We start from the raw sequence: 16,838 nt of genomic DNA, 5'->3' as shown, positions 1-16,838 counted from the left end.
TATAAATAACGTGTGGTAGCTGTAGGTTTATTATGTTACATCATTATTTCCTCATGTCAGTTAAAATAAAAAGAGAGTCTGCAGAAACGCGTGGAGTAAACAATAAGGAGGGTAATTTTATTAAATAATCAAGACTATCATTCCTTTTAGTAAAGCATATAGTACAAAGTTTGTTCCATTATGAAGCACAATTGTAAGGGTTTGCTTCACTATTTCAAAGTATATATGACAAAATCCAAATATTACTAGGACCGCCAATCAGACACATACTCTACGACTACTTATTTTATTTTTTGACTACATTTTATTTGTTATATCAAAATGTCAAGTGAAGTACTTATTTGGTTTATTATACATATATATTTTTTTATATAGGCCAATCAAATACAAAAATCAATAACATAAAAAAAGGCTTTATTCTACACTTTCAATCACAAAATCCAAATCAACTAAAAACTAAGGATAACAACATTATTTTTTTTACCATATTGACAAAAATAATGTTATAATACATACATACATAAACACTCCTATTACAGTTAATATATTTACAGATCATTGAAATTCTTACTCCTAGTTACTGAGATTCATCCATACTGTTTCTAAAACTGTCATGCTGTTCATACGACATATTCTGATTTGTATGTTGGCTCAAATCTAGTTGAAGACGTTTTACCGGAGGCAAGTTTGTTATGTTTATCTGCTGGATATTTGCAAGACTTGCTATTGTTGAGACATTCTGAAAAAAATAAATATTAGAAATTATTTGATTTTATCATGAATGAAAAGAAGTCAGAATGATAATATTACTGATACTGGCATATTCTATGACAAGCAATGACCATGAAAACAACAACCATATATATTGAAAAAAAAAAAAAATTTAATGGCTAAATATAAGTACTTGTTTTATGTTTTCTTCAAACTCGCCACCTGGATTAGTAAAATTTTTAATTTTCTGTACTTCTAATGATCTGCAAAAGAAACAAAGGGTATTATTTGATGTGTTTATATTCTTTCATTGCTATTATTAACTGCTTCAAAAATAGGTCTACACTAGTAAAAACTTACATAAGCCTCAAGAGTTGATTTGCAGTAGTCAGTTCATTTTGTAAATCTTGTTGTAATTGTTGAACATTTCCAGCTGTTGACATGATTGTTAATAATACAAATAATTATAAAACTGAAAAATGATTATTCTGCTGTCAATTTGAATATAACCGTAGCTTAATGATGATAGTTTACGTACACTTGAAAAAGTTAATAAATTATATATTTTTGCTTTCAGTTAAAATTTGAAATAATAAATACAAACTTGACCTTGAAAACAGTTGATTTGACATCTGTCACATTCGGATGTGTTCATTTAGCCAACTGGTTAATTTTGGTTATATCAACAAGTAATGGTCAAATTATTATATCATATATTCTTTAATAGAAAATAACTCATCTATTTGTTATCATTATTTACGAATATTTACTCGGAAAGAATGTATTCAAGTTATGTAATTAATGTAATTCGTTTGAAGATTTTTCTTTACCATAATTATCAAAGGTGTTTATAGTCATTATTGTGTACTAAAATAATCTTAAAAGAAGTAGTAGCATTTGGGCTATTTGCCATTATAGTAATGTCTTGGCGAAATTGGGAATTTAATAGGGATAAAAATGAACGTACCTTGCAACACAGCTGTTTAGCCAGTTGTCAACTTTTTTGTCAGATGTAAAAATGGAGGAAGGTATATCCGTTAAAAATGAAGGAAAGAGTATTGATATTAAACAAGAAAACGAAGAAAATGTTGATAACTTTAAATGTGACTTTGAATCTGGAAGCCAAGACAGCAGCAAAAGTGGAAGTGGAGGATATCAACGATGGGCGCCTAATTTAAATGGAGTTAGAAAGAGTGCATTTACACCTTACAAATCTGTCCAGTGCACGGCTTTGACTAACTTACAAAGAGGTGACGTTTTTATTTAACAATGTACATTGAGTAGCGTTGATTAGGTCTTCTATCGATTATCCTTTGTGAGGACTCGTATTAGTTTTAAAGAGTTCAAGGTCGCGTTTTTAGGTAATACGCAGGCGCGGGTCCCCGAATTGCCCCAGCCCGATTGTAGCTTTCACGCGAAGGCTGGTCGCGGAGAAGTTACCCGTGAGGACGTGAAACTGGAGCAGTATGTTGATATCACGGACGAGCACGGTCTCACGGCGCTGCACTGGGCAGCAAGTTATGGACAGTTAAATAGCTGCCAGGACCTTGTTTGGTGAGTATGCTATTTCCATTGTTTGTTGAATAGTAGGTTGTGTGGGTGTTACTATTAAGTTGGTAACAAAAAAAGCTTTACATACATTTATTCACTTGTTCTGCTTGTTATAAAAAATCCCACAACATGCATAATACTAATGTTATTGTAAATAAAAATTGTAAATTTATTTTGAAACAAAGAAACCATCCATTTTAGTAGTGTAAATAGATGATAATTGTTAATATTTAATATAATTTAAAGGACTAGCAGTGTAAATAAATGGTTATTTTGTTTAAAGGAGTGGTGCCAATGTTAATATTAGAGGTCCTGAAGGTGAGACTGCACTCCATCTTGCGGCTGCAGGTGGGCACCATGAGGTTGTGAAATTTCTGTTGAATGAAGGAGCAGATGCTGATATTCAAGATGATGTAAGTAAACTTAAGATTTTTGATAGAATTGTGAATGCAGACCTTGGAGTGAAGTCAAAAATATATTTATAATAATATATTATAAAAATGAATTGTGAATTTTTGATTCTGTATATATAATATTCAAAATTATATCTTCAAAACTCAGTTTTAAACAATTTTTTATACTGAGTACATATAAGTATAGGATTTTTTTAATTTTGATTGTTATTATTTTCAGTCCGGTAGTACAGCATTAATGTATGCAGCAGCTGCAGATTTTCCCTACACTTGTAATGAACTCCTCATCAGAGGTGCTGATTTAACACTCACTAATGACTATGATCAAGATGCCTACACTCTGACCACAACCAATAACTGCAAACTGGGTATAAATATATTACTCTATATGCATTAGGTTTTCATTACTTTGTTGAGTGATTTTTATATCAAAGCTTTATTTTCAGCTCAAACTGTGATAGAAAACTTTTTGATTGGCTGCCTCAGCAAGATGTGAAGTATTTACCCATTCATGTTCAGTTGCCTTGGACAACCAACACAATGGATTCATTTGCTTACAGCAGTTAAAATGAAAATACAGGGATTTAGTTTTTAATATAAAATGTATTTAATATATATTTTAAGTTCAACTTTTACAAAACATGTGATGTTATGTGACTCAATAGACAGACAATATATGAATTAAACCTTAATTATTGTTCTTTATTTATTCCTCGTAGAAAAATATTTTTATCACAATAAACTTAATATATACATATTATAATTGTCATATATGTAAAATTTCATTTAATTTTTTTATACCTCATTTATACCTTAAGTAGTATTATACATTCAATGAAATATAAATATATTAGAATCCTATAAACCACAACAATGTCAAAAATGACTTTTTAAATACATTATAGTAAAACATACACCAAAATCCCATTTCAATTGCACCTCTTTGTTATAACAAACAATATATTGTAATAAAATACTAAGAATTCTTAAATTAGATTACAGTTTTGATTCAGTGAGCCAATTGAAAGTTTGGGGTTTTCTATTAGCCTGTGGATTTATCAGAATATTAATAATACTAGGTCTATCTGTAACGGCAACAGCAGCCTTTAGAGCCTTTTCTATTTCTTCCACAGTGCGACAAAGGTGACCGGTAGCACCGAACATTTCCATCATCTTCTCATATCGAACTTCAGTTGATAATGCCGTGGGTGGCGTACTAAAAAAAATGGAAGTGACAATTATGAAGGTATTTCTTCAATTAAAGTACATATATAAACCAATAAACATTTCTGTGGTCTTTTAATGTTACATATTGTATGTTCTATACTAATATTATAAATGCGAAAGTATCTGATTTAGATGAAATTTGATGTAAAACAGTTTGAGCCACAACAAACATGACATGGGCTGCTTTTTATCAATTCACCCTTGTGAGGATAAAATGGGGGGTTCGTGTTTTATAGGTACAGTTTTATAAATTTATCGTGGGTAAAATCGCTGATAGATGATAATATATTATGGAAACATTTAAGCAAATTTATTTCTAAGATTAACATACCATTGAGCAATATCTCCGCTTGATTGAATATCTTGCATCATCTCTTTGTCAAATCCACTGTAAATTCCATTGTTATTAACAATAACAATGATCACTGGTAGTTTGTACCGGAACATAGTCTCGATTTCCATTCCTGTTTCAAAAAACTATTATTAAGAGAAAAAACTATGGTATATTGTTCATAAATTTGTGAAATGTTTTTTTTTTTTTATATAGGTATACTGTAGTTATCCATCTATGCACAGAAATTCCTTGTAACTAAATTAAAAAAGTAGGTCAATAAAATTATAGTAATAATAGGCTATTTGACTGGGTTTTAAAATTCATTTTATATTATTTAGTAGAGGGTAAGGAACTCAGTAAAAGTTGTTTTTTTTTATTTCTAGTACATATTTGCCGAATAATATCGTATTAAAAATTCCATATTTAAATAACTCGCGAAAACGCTACTTGAACAATATGGCGCTGCAATGGGGTCGGTGACGTCACTTTGCTGTATTTTAATCTGTGGTACATATAGTAGAAAAGCAAGGTTTACAAGAAAGTGACTTCATCATAAGCCCGGCCAATCAGGAGCGTTTTGTGTCACGTGACAAACGTTTGAAAAAATGGATTTTTATTTATTGATTTTTGAATAAATTAAGTATTACTTTCAACTTTCGTTAGTAAATAACCATTTTTAAACTCATAATATACACTGATTACAATAATTCACAATTTATTTTTCGCATTGTCAAATAGCCTATTAATAAACTCCTAAAATTATTGATAAATCAACCTGTAATTACACTGGCCGTAATGAAAGAATTCTGGCCTAAAATCACATTGGTACTGAGTAATTACCACCCGGATAGTTAAAATATACTGAAGCTTAAGTTTTTCAAAGTACCTGAGAATCCAAATGCTGAATCGCCTTCCACACAAATAACTCTCTTATTAGGAGCGTAATCACGACACCACATTGCGGCTGCAACAGCAAAGCCAGGGCCTACCTGTAAATTTAATAAAACATTATAAAATTACAGTTTGCACAATTCTATATCTTTCTTATATAATTTACTATTACTCACTCCCATGGTTCCAAATGTTCCAGCATCGAGTCTGTGCCGAGGTTTATTATTTAAGAGCAGTCCTCTGCCAATGTCCATGGTATTAGCACCCTCGCTCACAATAATAGAGTCTTGTGGTATATTTGCTTGCACTGTTTTAAATACTGCATAGTAATTCAGTGGTACAGATTTATCATTGGATTGGGCCTGAAAATATTTTTAATTGTAATTTTTCAAAGATTCAAGTCTTAATTTATCCTAACAATTTCCAGAGCATGTTATTTTAAGTATGCTGTATTAATTTTTTTAACATATTAATTAATTTAATCTCTATATAATTAAATAGTAATAATTGACTACCATTACTTATATGATGATAACAGTTTAACAATTAACCATTATAAATTAAAAATATATGATCTCCATAATATTTAACAAATTGGGTTGTATTTTAATTTTATGGTATAGTTTGGCGGACGAGCATATGGCCCACCTGATGGTAAGTGGTCACCATCACCATTTGATTGTACCAAAGTAAATGTATTTTTTAATGTTCGGTGATACCTCTACGAATTCCGTATTCTTCTTTTGCTTTTCTTTCAAAGCCTGCCACCAGCTGCTGGACGTTTGCAAGGAATACTTTTTCTCAGTCAGTTTTCGAGTTAGCGCATCTACAAATGGTTTTATGTCGGAATGTACAGCTATTTCAGACTTGACGCTGTTGTGTAATTCTTCTGGTGTTATATCAACCTGTAATATTCATTTATTAATTGAAAAATGTGTCACTATTTTTTTTTTTAATTTTTGACATGCAAGTATAAGGCAACACTGGCTTACGACTGTTTTTTTGTATTTTTTACCTGAATGATTTTAACGTCAGGTGCATATCTAGGCGTCTGACCAAAGTGAAGCATCCAGTTCATTCGAGCTCCAAGCAGTAATATGACATCTGCCTTTAGTAGCGCCTGTGTGCGGGCAGTGGACACGCAGAATTCAGAATTATCCGGAACTACGCCTTTTCCTGGAAATATTATTTTATGTGTAATTATTTTCTTTTTAAGTATTTAGTACATTTTCATGACAATTTAGACGAACTTCTTAAATATTAATTTAGTTATGAGGTTTATCAAATGAACATTTTATTGAACTAGTAATAGGCTATTTGACGATACGAAAAATAAATAGTGAATTATTGTAATCACTGTATATTATGAGTTTAAAAAAAATGGTTATTTACTAACGAAAGTTGAAAATAATACTTAATTTATTCAGAAATCAATAAATAAAAATGCATTTTTTCAAACGTTTGTCACGTGACACAAAACGCTAATGATAGGCCGGGCTTATGATGAAGTCACTTTCTTGTAAACCTTGCTTTTCTACTATATGTACCACAGATTAAAATACAGCAAAATGACCTCACCGACCCCTTTGTAGCGCTATATTGTCCAAGTAGCATTTTCGCGCGTTTATTTAAATATGGATTTTTTAATAAGATATTTTTCGGTAAATATGTACTAGAAATAAAAAAAAATAACTTTTACTGGATTCCTTAACCTCTACTAAATAATATAAAAGTGATTTTAAAAACCAGTCAAATAGCATATTACATATAAATAAGGAATCAAATTTTTACCCATAGGTGTCGGCAAAAAGGGAACTTTTGTAGCGTTGACAAGTTTGCACAAGGATTCTTCGGCTTTTCCATAGGCAGCTCCCTTCCCCACGATTATCAGTGGACGCTCAGCTTTTGAAAGTAAGTCTGCCGCTTGTTCGACAAGTTCAGGGTCAGGGTGAGCGAGCCTCGCCGGTCCCGTCGCGTAGTAATCCAGAGGCACTTTATCCTCATCTACTTCAGCCTGAAATGTAAAAAAAAAAATTACAAATCCTTGTATGGCTGAAATGAGTTTTTTCTAATAGTAATTTAAATTTTAATTATGAAGCAACACAAGAAATATAAAAAAATGGTTTACTGTACGTCTAATTATGGGATATTATATGAATAGTGAGCTGAGATGGCCCAGTAGTCAGAACGCGTGCAACTTAATCGATGATTTCAGGTTCAAACACAGGCAAGCACTATATATATGTGTGTTTAATTTATGTTTATAATTCATTTCGTGCTCGGCGGTGAAGGAAAACATCGTGAGGAAACCTGCATGTGTCTAATTTCATCGAAATTCTGCCGCATGTGCATTCCACCAACCCGCATTGGAACAGCGTGGAATATGTTCCAAACCCTCTCCTTAATGGAAGAGGAGGCCTTAGCCCAGCAGTGGGTAATTTACAGACTGTTACTTTACTTTATATGAATAGTTGCAAATTAATTGTGGACAATCAAAACGATTTCAATTTAGTTTTTCATAAAATAAAATTTATTTATTACCGTGAGCAAAGTAGCAGGCATATCCAGGTAGGCGACACCAGGTCTGCCAGAGGACGCGTAACGAACGGCCTTCTCCACGTGCAAAGGTATGAGTCTTGCTGACGGCGGTCTGAACGCATACTTGCAGTACAAACGGCTGGACTCCACCTTAATTATAACGTATATTTTTTTGAATTCAATACATAGTAAGCTTGAAAGTATAGTGGAATAAGCCCCAAAGGACATCAAGAGGGAAGAAAACTTTGCCAAATAATAAAAATCTGTCAAATCTTTTACTTTTATAGCTATAATAAACGTGGAGAATCTTTCACGGCTAAACCATTTAACGAATGTGATGTTATTTTGTATGAAGCAAGTTTGACCACCAAGCGAGGCATATGCTATTTTTTTATGCCTAACACCTGACAACCAATCTTTGAAACGCGAGAGAATCTGATGGTTACAAATAAGGCTGTGAGAGGTACATGATCAAATTTCACCAATTTGTTTTTATTGTGCTCCGCGGTGTATAAAAGAAAACATGGTGAGAAAATTTGCCATTCGAATTAGAATTGTTTGAACAATGCCGACCTTCTAACGAGGGTCTCTGAGTTAGAAGCGGCTAACGAGGAGGCCCCCTATGTGTACCAGCAGTGGGGCATTTACAAACGGTTACATTTATGGTAATTACATTTAATCGTGTTGGTCGTAGCAGATTTTTAATGTAAAGGTGGTTTTAAATAAACATTTAAAAAACTGCTTTTATTTGCATTAATGATGCGGCAAACAAAAAACTAAATTTAAATTTATCATGTCACAGTGTCATGAAAAATTATACCGTATCAATTCTTCGTAAATATATTTGAACTAATATTGTAAATATTTAAAACTTAAAGGATCCTAATGATTATATCCATATCTTGTTTTTAGTTTATTCCATTCGAATAATTTATTTTTCAATAGCTAGTCCGACAAAGGTAAATTTGCAATTAAATTAAATTACCGTATTGTACGCGTTAATGAAGTTTTTTTTTCTTTAGTGTACTATTTTTAAACATTTAGATTAGTTTGGCATGAGACTAGTAGATATCTCATCGCGAATTATATATTATTATGTTTGTACATTGAGAATTAATTGCAGATAAAACACATTCTTTAGTGACCAAGTAATTAAGTCGTCATAATTGTCATCGATCATATTCCAATATTTTTTATCAATTTTATCAAAATATAACGGATGAATATATCTTTTTCTTATCTTGCCTCACGTGTATTATATCATTTGGATACAACTAAATAATTTTATAACTGAAGATTTTGGTTTTGACACTTAGAGATAGTACCTAAATAAATCTACGATCATGGGGTTAACCTACTCCTTACAGTCGTATCGATTTATATATATTATAAAGAGAGAATTAAGGGTCAATTTAATTGCTAATACTTATGGGAATATTTAGAGTTTGTGTGGCTGGGCATATCATGTAAAATATGGGATTCTTTACAACCTACTATCATCAAGCTTTATACCTGCAGCCATTCCTGGAAACCTCCAATGCCTTCATGATCTTCTGGACACGAACCCGCGATAACTATAAGTGGCCAGCAGTTCACCTGTGCATTGGCCATACCACCTATACAATGTAGAAGACCAGGCCCAGACACGACAAGACATACTCCTGGTTTTCCTGAAAAAATGAAATATATGTTTGATAATGGCATAGTTTTATTCTAATACTAGCTGTTTCCCGTGGCGTTGAAAATTAATTCAATAAATAATTTCGATATCTTATAAAATACAGTAAAACGTTATTTTATGTTGTACTAGCTGTTGTCCGCGGCATTGCTCGCGTGAAATATGGTTATAAATAACTTAAAAGGCTAATTTAAAGTAATACGTTAATTTAAGACCTCTTTTTAAATAACACTGGTGGTTCATTGATTTTCATGCAGTTCATTTTAAAGATTTGACCTTGTGCTTTGTTGATTGACTTGTACTTTTTTGAACTTGATATGTTACACTATTTCTCATTTATCCATCCATCATCAAGCGATAAAGGGCTACTCCTATGACATTCCGATGGAGTGTCTTTACCATTAGTCTGGTGCCGTTGCATAATTTTGGAGGTCTTAAATCCCTTAGTAACATTATTGGCACGACAATCTACTTAAAAATGACGGATTTCAAGACTAACCCATGTATTAAACTTCAACCTCTATGTCAAACCTTGAGGGTCTAATATCCAAAACGCATAATTACATATCGAATCATTTCTAACCAGTTTCCCAAAATTTAGTTGATGATGATGATGATTTTCAAATATGGTGGACATCCAGATAAACTTATACACAGAACCCTTATTTTACCCCGTAAGCCTAAAATATCCAGAAAATTAAAATACGTATCAACTTATTCTTAATCAGTATCTCCAAAATAATGTTTTATGTTTTAACTTAGTTAATGACGGGCGTTTACACAAACTTTCAACCCTTATTTTACCCCTTTAGCAGTAGAATTGCGATAAATACTGATATAGGCATTTAATTATTTGTAATTAAACGTCTGAAGATAAAGTTCGATGCTTCTAACTTCAAAAATTCCGGATTTCAAGACTAACATACAATACGAAATGGCAACCCCTATTACGACTGCAATATCCAGAAACGCTTAAATACGTATCTACTGATTTTTAATGAGTATCTCAAAAATAAAGTTTCTTGTTTCTAACTTAAGAAATGACATATTTCCATACAAATGTTTAACCCCTTTTTCACCCTCTTACACACACAGACACGGGACACAATTTCCAAAACTCCTTTCTTAGTGGGTGTCTACACAATAAATCCATCCTATTCACCAAATTTCAAGGCCCTAACTTTAATAGTTAACGCTCGGCGATGATGAATCATTTAGTCAAGACTTGTTTTTTATATATATAAATAGAAGATAATTAACAGAACTGTACTTTGAATAGGTATAATAAACCTCTTTGTTCACTAAAGATATTGTTCATCAAAATAATTTAAAATTATAGTGTATTATTTATTCAAGCAACAAAATAAAAAAAGTGTTTTAGTCAGTTAATTCCTTACTTAGTTTTGATTTAAATTAACTTAATAACAAAAAATGCAAATTAACTAAAATTATGCTAACATTGTCTCATATAGTATTGTGTAGTTATATATCTATGATATTGATATATCAATACAATCCTACCTACGGTATAGAAAGCAATATCAATTAATTTATACTGAAAATTTTTTACAAATATTTAAAAATTGCAAATTTGTTTTAATAAAGAAATTTAGACTTAAACATAACTACAACTAAATGAAAGTAATAAATAAAGGGATCATTTTCATATTGTTGTTCTACGTTGTTATATATCACATTAAAGATTAAATTGATAATAATTAAAATCAATGAGATAATCTGGTACATAATATAGACCTATTGAAACTATTAACTAAATCACATGAATCTAGATTAAAATTACAAAATTCCATATATTAATAATCAATTTTACAAGACATGCTGTAAAATTTAATTTGTTTTATTATCAATTTATTATTCTCAGGTACAAAAACAATGTTAATTTAAATTCTATAATGAGTTTGTTTTTTATGCATGTGTTTTAATTAGCAACCATTAAGTTATTTTAAATTGCCCAATGAAAAAAGGCAGACAGATTAGTATTCAATCACATATTTTAATCATGAATTGTTATTAACACAGTAAATTGTACTATATTTAATTTTCTAAATTTGACAGTATTTCTAATGTTATTATGCTGATCATATTTAAGGATAATTATAATTGATATTAATTAAGATATTGTTATTAGCTGAGTACAAATGTAATAGATTATATGGAAGTATTGAATTAATCATGTACTTATAAGATAAGGTTTTTAGGCAATCACAATTGTTTCTAATTATTGTATATACTTGGTAGAATTTATAATTTAAAAAATTGTATCATAATTATACCATAAAAAAAGAAAACAATTTAGTAAAAACAATGAAATTAAAAGGAAAACTTATTCTCGATAAAATTATTTAGTCTAATGTGTTTAAAAGAGAGCATAAATACTAGAGATTACTACTTAATGATTTTCTCCAATTAAAAAAAGATACAGTATTATAGATCAAGTAATTTTAAAAATTAACTTCTAAATATAAAAAATATTTTATTTTTGAAATGTTATTGTATATAATATGACTTAATTAGGTAAGTACATGTATATTGTACTCTCCTTAGGTAGTGAATTGTTAATAATTATTGTAGAAATAAAATATTTACCTGTTAAATAGCCAATAGCTTGTGCTGCATAACATGCTGCTTGCTCATTTCGCATACCAACATACTTAATGCCTGCAGCTTGAAATGCAAGTGAGGTCTCGATAACTGGAATACCAACAATCCCAAAGACATATTCGATACCCTGTAAAAAATATTTTATTATCAATCCATATTTTTTTATACTTCTTCATATATTTCACAAAAATCATTTATTTTACCCACATGTAAATATATTTAGCTTAATTTAGTTTAGTTGAAAAATAATAACCACAATATTTTAGCATAACACATTGTCAAAATTAGAATATACCATATTTTCAATGACTTAAGATTCAATTTCAACTAGTTAACCCTTAGATCCCCACCATAAAAATTGTAAAGAGAATGGATTAAATATCACAAACCTGTTTTTTTAAGCTTTCGGCCAGTATGTTATTTCCGTCAATCCCCATAGCTTGGTTTAACTTTGGTGAAACGTGAAAAGACCTACGGAATAAGGGTTGTGCAAGTCGCGTTAATCGTCCTAACAACATTTTGAATGTTAATATTTACATAAAAGTGATTATAAATGTATAATTCGTCTAAAAACAAACAAACAAAATGAGTCTCTATCTCGTTGCTAACTTACTGAGAACTTTATCAGTTATTGTAAAACTCGCAGCAAAAAAGTTATTTATTTTTATCATTAAAGCAATAAAGTTATCAGGTAGGTGAATTATAAAATACTATTCGATTATCACGACAACACAAATATCGTCAGTGTTGGACACTTGATGAATTTAATCTAAGTACAATGTACATATTTTTTAATCGCTAAGTCGATAACAGTTTTTTTTAGCTATGCAATTAGCATGAGTTTACATTTACAACTTTGTTTTGTACAGATACTTTGACAGGCTATTGGACGTTGTCACTGTGACAGTTGCTCTTTGGCAACTGTCACTGTCAGTAGCTATAACCGTCAGTGAGACTACATTTACACACTCGCGCGAGTGACGACTTTACATTATTTTCGCAGTTGGCTTCGATATCAATCTGAGTAGCATCATAACACAGGTCGCACTCACGTCGAGAGCGGTTTTAAGATGAGCCTAGTTAGGTTATAGTTATATAGCTAGTTAGTTTAACTTAGTGATTTTTATACTTATGATTGAATTATACTCCTCGAGCCAAACGGACTAGTGAAAATTATAGCGCTGTCGTTATTACAGCGTATTTGATAGAAATAATTAGATCAATAATAGAAAATAAATATATTTAAAGAAATATATTTCAAAAATATAATATTTGGAAAAACATACAAAGCGTTTCAGTTTTCGAGATACATATATGGGTGCTTGATTACTAATAGGCTAATAGCTTGGATTTTAAAAATAAAAAGGAAATTAAAGCCTTAACAATATCTATGATAATCCAGATTTAGTATGTAAGATAAAATTTAATGTTCCATCTCGATATCCACGCAAAACAATTAATCCTCTTACAAGACCTTTTCGAAAAACTGTTTTGGGCAATAACTCACCAATTTCCAGGATGTCTAAAATTCTAAATGATAGTTGTAAACATTTGGACCCTTTTAGGGACTCACTTAAAACATTTCGTTATAAGTTTTTGAACCACCTGTAACCTAATTTTTATATATAGAGATTTTAATATTTTTGTACCAATAAGTTAATACATTTTTAATATAATGTAATAAATGTTTTATAAACTTCCTAATATTTGCATGCTGTATCTGCCTTAAAAGATAATGCATTTAGAACTAAGCTACACTGTAATTCTTTTTACCCAATATTGTATTAATGTAATTATCACTGGTGGATCTTAAATAAATAAATAAATAAATAAAGGAGCTGTGCACGGAACAAAAAGGAATAGGAGATCAAATTTCCGTCTGCCCTTTGTTTTATAATCTTTGACTGATCGGTACTTCAAGAGCCATTATTGATTGATATGCATCTAAAACATAATCTACCTTATTTTTTGCAAAATGTGTTACAAAATAATAACACACAAATGTGTAAGCGGATATAAATGTGTAATGTCGAGTGGCGAAGTAAATCGCGAGCACGCATGTGTAAATGCGGTAGATTATTATGTAACAAAAACGATACAATTTTTGATAATAGCTATGATTAACTTGGGCCAGATAAGTGCCCATATATTATTTATACATATTATAAGAAAACGTAAACTTATCAATAACTTGGTCAATGAAGTAAAAGCAAAGTAACAGCCCGTAAATTTCCCACTGCTGGGATAAAGCCTCCTCTCCCGTTAAGGAGAGGGTTTGGAAAATATTCCACCACGCTGTTCCAATGCGGGTTGGTGGAATATTTTATACTATTTGTTTGTTAATTGTCATTAAAAATTAACAATGTACTGGAAAAGAAGATTTTGAGGTCTCATGCATATAAATTGAATATTTAAAAAAAATGAATATGACCGATAACTTATTTTTACCTGTAAATGTGTTATGATGTGTTTTTATATTTATATGTTTAAACAAATTGTGATAACGATAACAGTTGATGCTAGATGATGTTCGATAGATGGTTGGTATTTCGATTTGAAATATAATTAAATAATAATACGAGTCACTTATGCGACGAAAGTTTTAATACAATATTTTTCTTTAACAATGTTGAAAGTGTAATGTAAAACATTTAATTTCAATCTACTTATACAATTAATAATAACGTTTTACTGTATTTTATATGATATCGAAATTATTTATTGAATTAATTTTCTAATTTTCGATTTAACTCCTTGCATTTTTATATGATAGGAAATCAATAGGGAAATAATTTAAAGTATTCTTGCAAAATAGACCCACTGAGCAAGCATTCGAGAGTAAATCATTGATTACTGTTCGGTTTGCTGTCTTTGCATTCAATGAAAGGAAATTAAGAAAAATGACATTACTGAAAAACGGACAAACGTGTGCCTGCGTTTTCCATAAGTATAAATATCAGACGGTTTACTGATACAGTAAGACTAGAGTAAGCGAGGTGTTATTGCTCACGTGAGAAGCATTCTTTAAATTTAAACCGTACATTAGACGGAAAAGTGGTTCTTAACATTATGTTGGTATGGTGGCATTTCTTACTAAAGCTGAATTCTTATAAATGTCATTTATTGTGTACCATTGCACTCTGAGGAATTATTCTATTAACAAATTTTCACTATGTCGCAATGGCATCGAAACGTAATCGTTGCCGTTTAGCCGTTTTCCTATTTGACTAATACATCGATCTAGTTGCAGTTTAGTGAAAATTGCTTCGGAACGTTTAGATATTGTTGCTTGGGTGTAGGGCTGTGTGCATTGTGCAAGCTCCAGACGAGCTTGCACTTGTATGTTCATATATCCTAACGCCAACCAGTAATAATTAGTATAGTTGTGTTCCGTTCCGTTCCGTAACAATTGGCACAGGAATTTAATATTTTAGTTCCATTGGTGGCGCATTGGCGATGTAAGGATAGTTTAAAAAATCTTACGACGCTCATGTATATGGGCTGTGATAAGTCCTTACCATCAAGTGGTCCATTTTTCCAACCACCTATCAATATAATAATAATAAAAAAAGTATTGGGATGTGTTTCGATGAACCTGCATTTTATTTTTGTGAACAGTCGATATTGGGTTGAAATAGAATCGGAAACGTATCGTAATCGTTGTAAATTAGTAGAATTGGCTCGCAGTTCTGGCGAATTTAACATTGAAAGACCTCTTCGGTGCTGTCATTCTCAATTGTGCCAACAATTTGCTGCACATTGCAAGATAAAGATCCTCTTTGAAGCATTTTATTGTATATTACATATGTGAAAGCCGAGTTATGATTTTATTTTTTGAGCAAAGGTATAGATAAAATAATAACAAATATTGCACGTGTCACTTATTATAAATGCATTTAAAAAAAATTGATTAAACGCTGTGGCTGAATATTTATTTGACTTATGCTAATTTCCAACAAATTAAATATCTCGCACCAATTCGTATTTCGATCTATTCCATTGATCATGAACTATTGAAGAAAAGCTTGCAGTTCAAATGTACAGTATTAATTGATCTTAAGGCTTAAAGCCTTCATTATCTTTTGTATTCGTATTAATCCATGGATACAAGTAAGTTCAATAATATTTTATATTGAGTTCCAAGTGTGTTTCTTCAAAACAATTGCATTGCATTTGCATCAATTGCATCAAAGAAAAATCAACTATTTGACATAATTTGCTCAAATTGCTCTTATACTCTGTTCAGTGGATTTACGCCCCATTATGTTTTGTTTCGAGGATGTTAAACTATTCTTGTGGATGATGTCCTAAATTTGGATTAACTTCAATGCAGCAGCTATATCTGCTGGTTTGGTAACAAAATATATTTTTTAATTACAAGAAGTAATTAATTAATATAATGTAAGAATTAGAAGATTATTTTTGATGCTTTCGTTATTTAACGTGTCTATGTTAATACATATTTATATATGCATGACATATAATCGTGCTTTTAGAGTAGGCATTCGGTAAAGGTGAAGATGATACCTAAAAATAAAACTATCATCGATTTCAATGTCATGTCCACTTCAGTCAACAACAACAATAACAGCCTGTAAATTTCCCACAGCTGGGCTAAGGCCACCTCTCCCTTTGAGGAGAAGGTTTGGAATATGTATATTCCACCACACTGTTCCTATGCGGGTTGTTGGAATATACATGTGGCAGAAATTTAGTCACCTTTAAAAGTTATTTTATAGAATTTCCTATACCTACGAGCATTTTTATTTTGCTTTCTTTCAATAATCGATATTTTTGTTGATTTCTCCACATGGTTTGTATAGGTCGTTCTTGGAAATAACTTTAAACAAGTCAATCAAGTTTTAATCTAAAA

General features: G+C 30.8%; 3 protein-coding genes across 4 annotated transcripts; 1 reads left to right on the top strand and 2 right to left on the bottom strand.

Annotated features, from left to right (window-relative positions):
• Positions 1-397: 397 nt before the first annotated feature.
• Positions 398-1,344, bottom strand: LOC124536718. Its single transcript, XM_047113287.1, has 3 exons — positions 1,072-1,344; positions 905-974; positions 398-739 (listed from the first exon to the last, which is right to left on the bottom strand). Exons 1-3 carry the CDS (start codon positions 1,152-1,154, stop codon positions 578-580), a joined length of 315 nt encoding a protein of 104 aa, XP_046969243.1. The 5' UTR covers positions 1,155-1,344; the 3' UTR covers positions 398-577.
• A 343-nt stretch (positions 1,345-1,687) lies between these two features.
• On the top strand, positions 1,688-3,367 carry LOC124536717 (DNA-binding protein RFXANK-like). The gene is made up of 5 exons (XM_047113286.1): positions 1,688-1,961; positions 2,073-2,265; positions 2,546-2,675; positions 2,896-3,043; positions 3,122-3,367. Exons 1-5 carry the CDS (start codon positions 1,730-1,732, stop codon positions 3,169-3,171), a joined length of 753 nt encoding a protein of 250 aa, XP_046969242.1. The 5' UTR covers positions 1,688-1,729; the 3' UTR covers positions 3,172-3,367.
• Positions 3,259-12,835, bottom strand: LOC124536716 (2-hydroxyacyl-CoA lyase 1). 2 transcript variants are annotated; one of them, XM_047113285.1, is made up of 12 exons: positions 12,579-12,835; positions 12,355-12,436; positions 11,951-12,092; positions 9,178-9,335; positions 7,669-7,815; positions 6,919-7,141; positions 6,143-6,303; positions 5,847-6,032; positions 5,304-5,489; positions 5,123-5,225; positions 4,234-4,366; positions 3,259-3,891 (listed from the first exon to the last, which is right to left on the bottom strand). In XM_047113285.1, exons 2-12 carry the CDS (start codon positions 12,400-12,402, stop codon positions 3,672-3,674), a joined length of 1,707 nt encoding a protein of 568 aa, XP_046969241.1. In that variant the 5' UTR covers positions 12,403-12,436; positions 12,579-12,835; the 3' UTR covers positions 3,259-3,671. The 2 variants fall into 2 exon arrangements, with proteins under 2 accessions (XP_046969241.1, XP_046969240.1); XM_047113284.1 differs by having other exon boundaries at positions 12,355-12,821.
• Between the last annotated feature and the right edge of the window lie 4,003 nt (positions 12,836-16,838).

Source organism: Vanessa cardui, chromosome 17, assembly GCF_905220365.1.
Source record: "Vanessa cardui chromosome 17, ilVanCard2.1, whole genome shotgun sequence".
Lineage (NCBI taxonomy): Eukaryota > Metazoa > Arthropoda > Insecta > Lepidoptera > Nymphalidae > Vanessa > Vanessa cardui.
The sequence above is the reverse complement of the archived record's forward strand: the minus strand, read 5'-3'. Positions and strand labels throughout refer to the sequence as shown.

Bases quoted from the DNA above. Each gene is read 5' to 3' on its own strand.
- LOC124536718 (XM_047113287.1), bottom strand. From the start codon at position 1,154: ATGTCAACAGCTGGAAATGTTCAACAATTACAACAAGATTTACAAAAT. The intron at 975-1,071 runs GTAAGTTTTTAC...TTTCTTTTGCAG, and splicing joins AATCAACTCTTGAGGCTTAT to ATCATTAGAAGTACAGAAAA. The intron at 740-904 runs GTACTTATATTT...TATTTTTTTCAG, and splicing joins TTGAAGAAAACATAAAACAA to AATGTCTCAACAATAGCAAG.
- LOC124536717 (XM_047113286.1), top strand. From the start codon at position 1,730: ATGGAGGAAGGTATATCCGTTAAAAATGAAGGAAAGAGTATTGATATT. The intron at 2,676-2,895 runs GTAAGTAAACTT...TATTATTTTCAG, and splicing joins ATGCTGATATTCAAGATGAT to TCCGGTAGTACAGCATTAAT. The intron at 3,044-3,121 runs GTATAAATATAT...CTTTATTTTCAG, and splicing joins AACCAATAACTGCAAACTGG to CTCAAACTGTGATAGAAAAC.
- LOC124536716 (XM_047113284.1), bottom strand. From the start codon at position 12,483: ATGTTGTTAGGACGATTAACGCGACTTGCACAACCCTTATTCCGTAGG. The intron at 4,367-5,122 runs GTACTTTGAAAA...TTTTTGAAACAG, and splicing joins TTCAGCATTTGGATTCTCAG to GAATGGAAATCGAGACTATG. The intron at 3,892-4,233 runs GTATGTTAATCT...CATTTTTTTTAG, and splicing joins AGCGGAGATATTGCTCAATG to TACGCCACCCACGGCATTAT.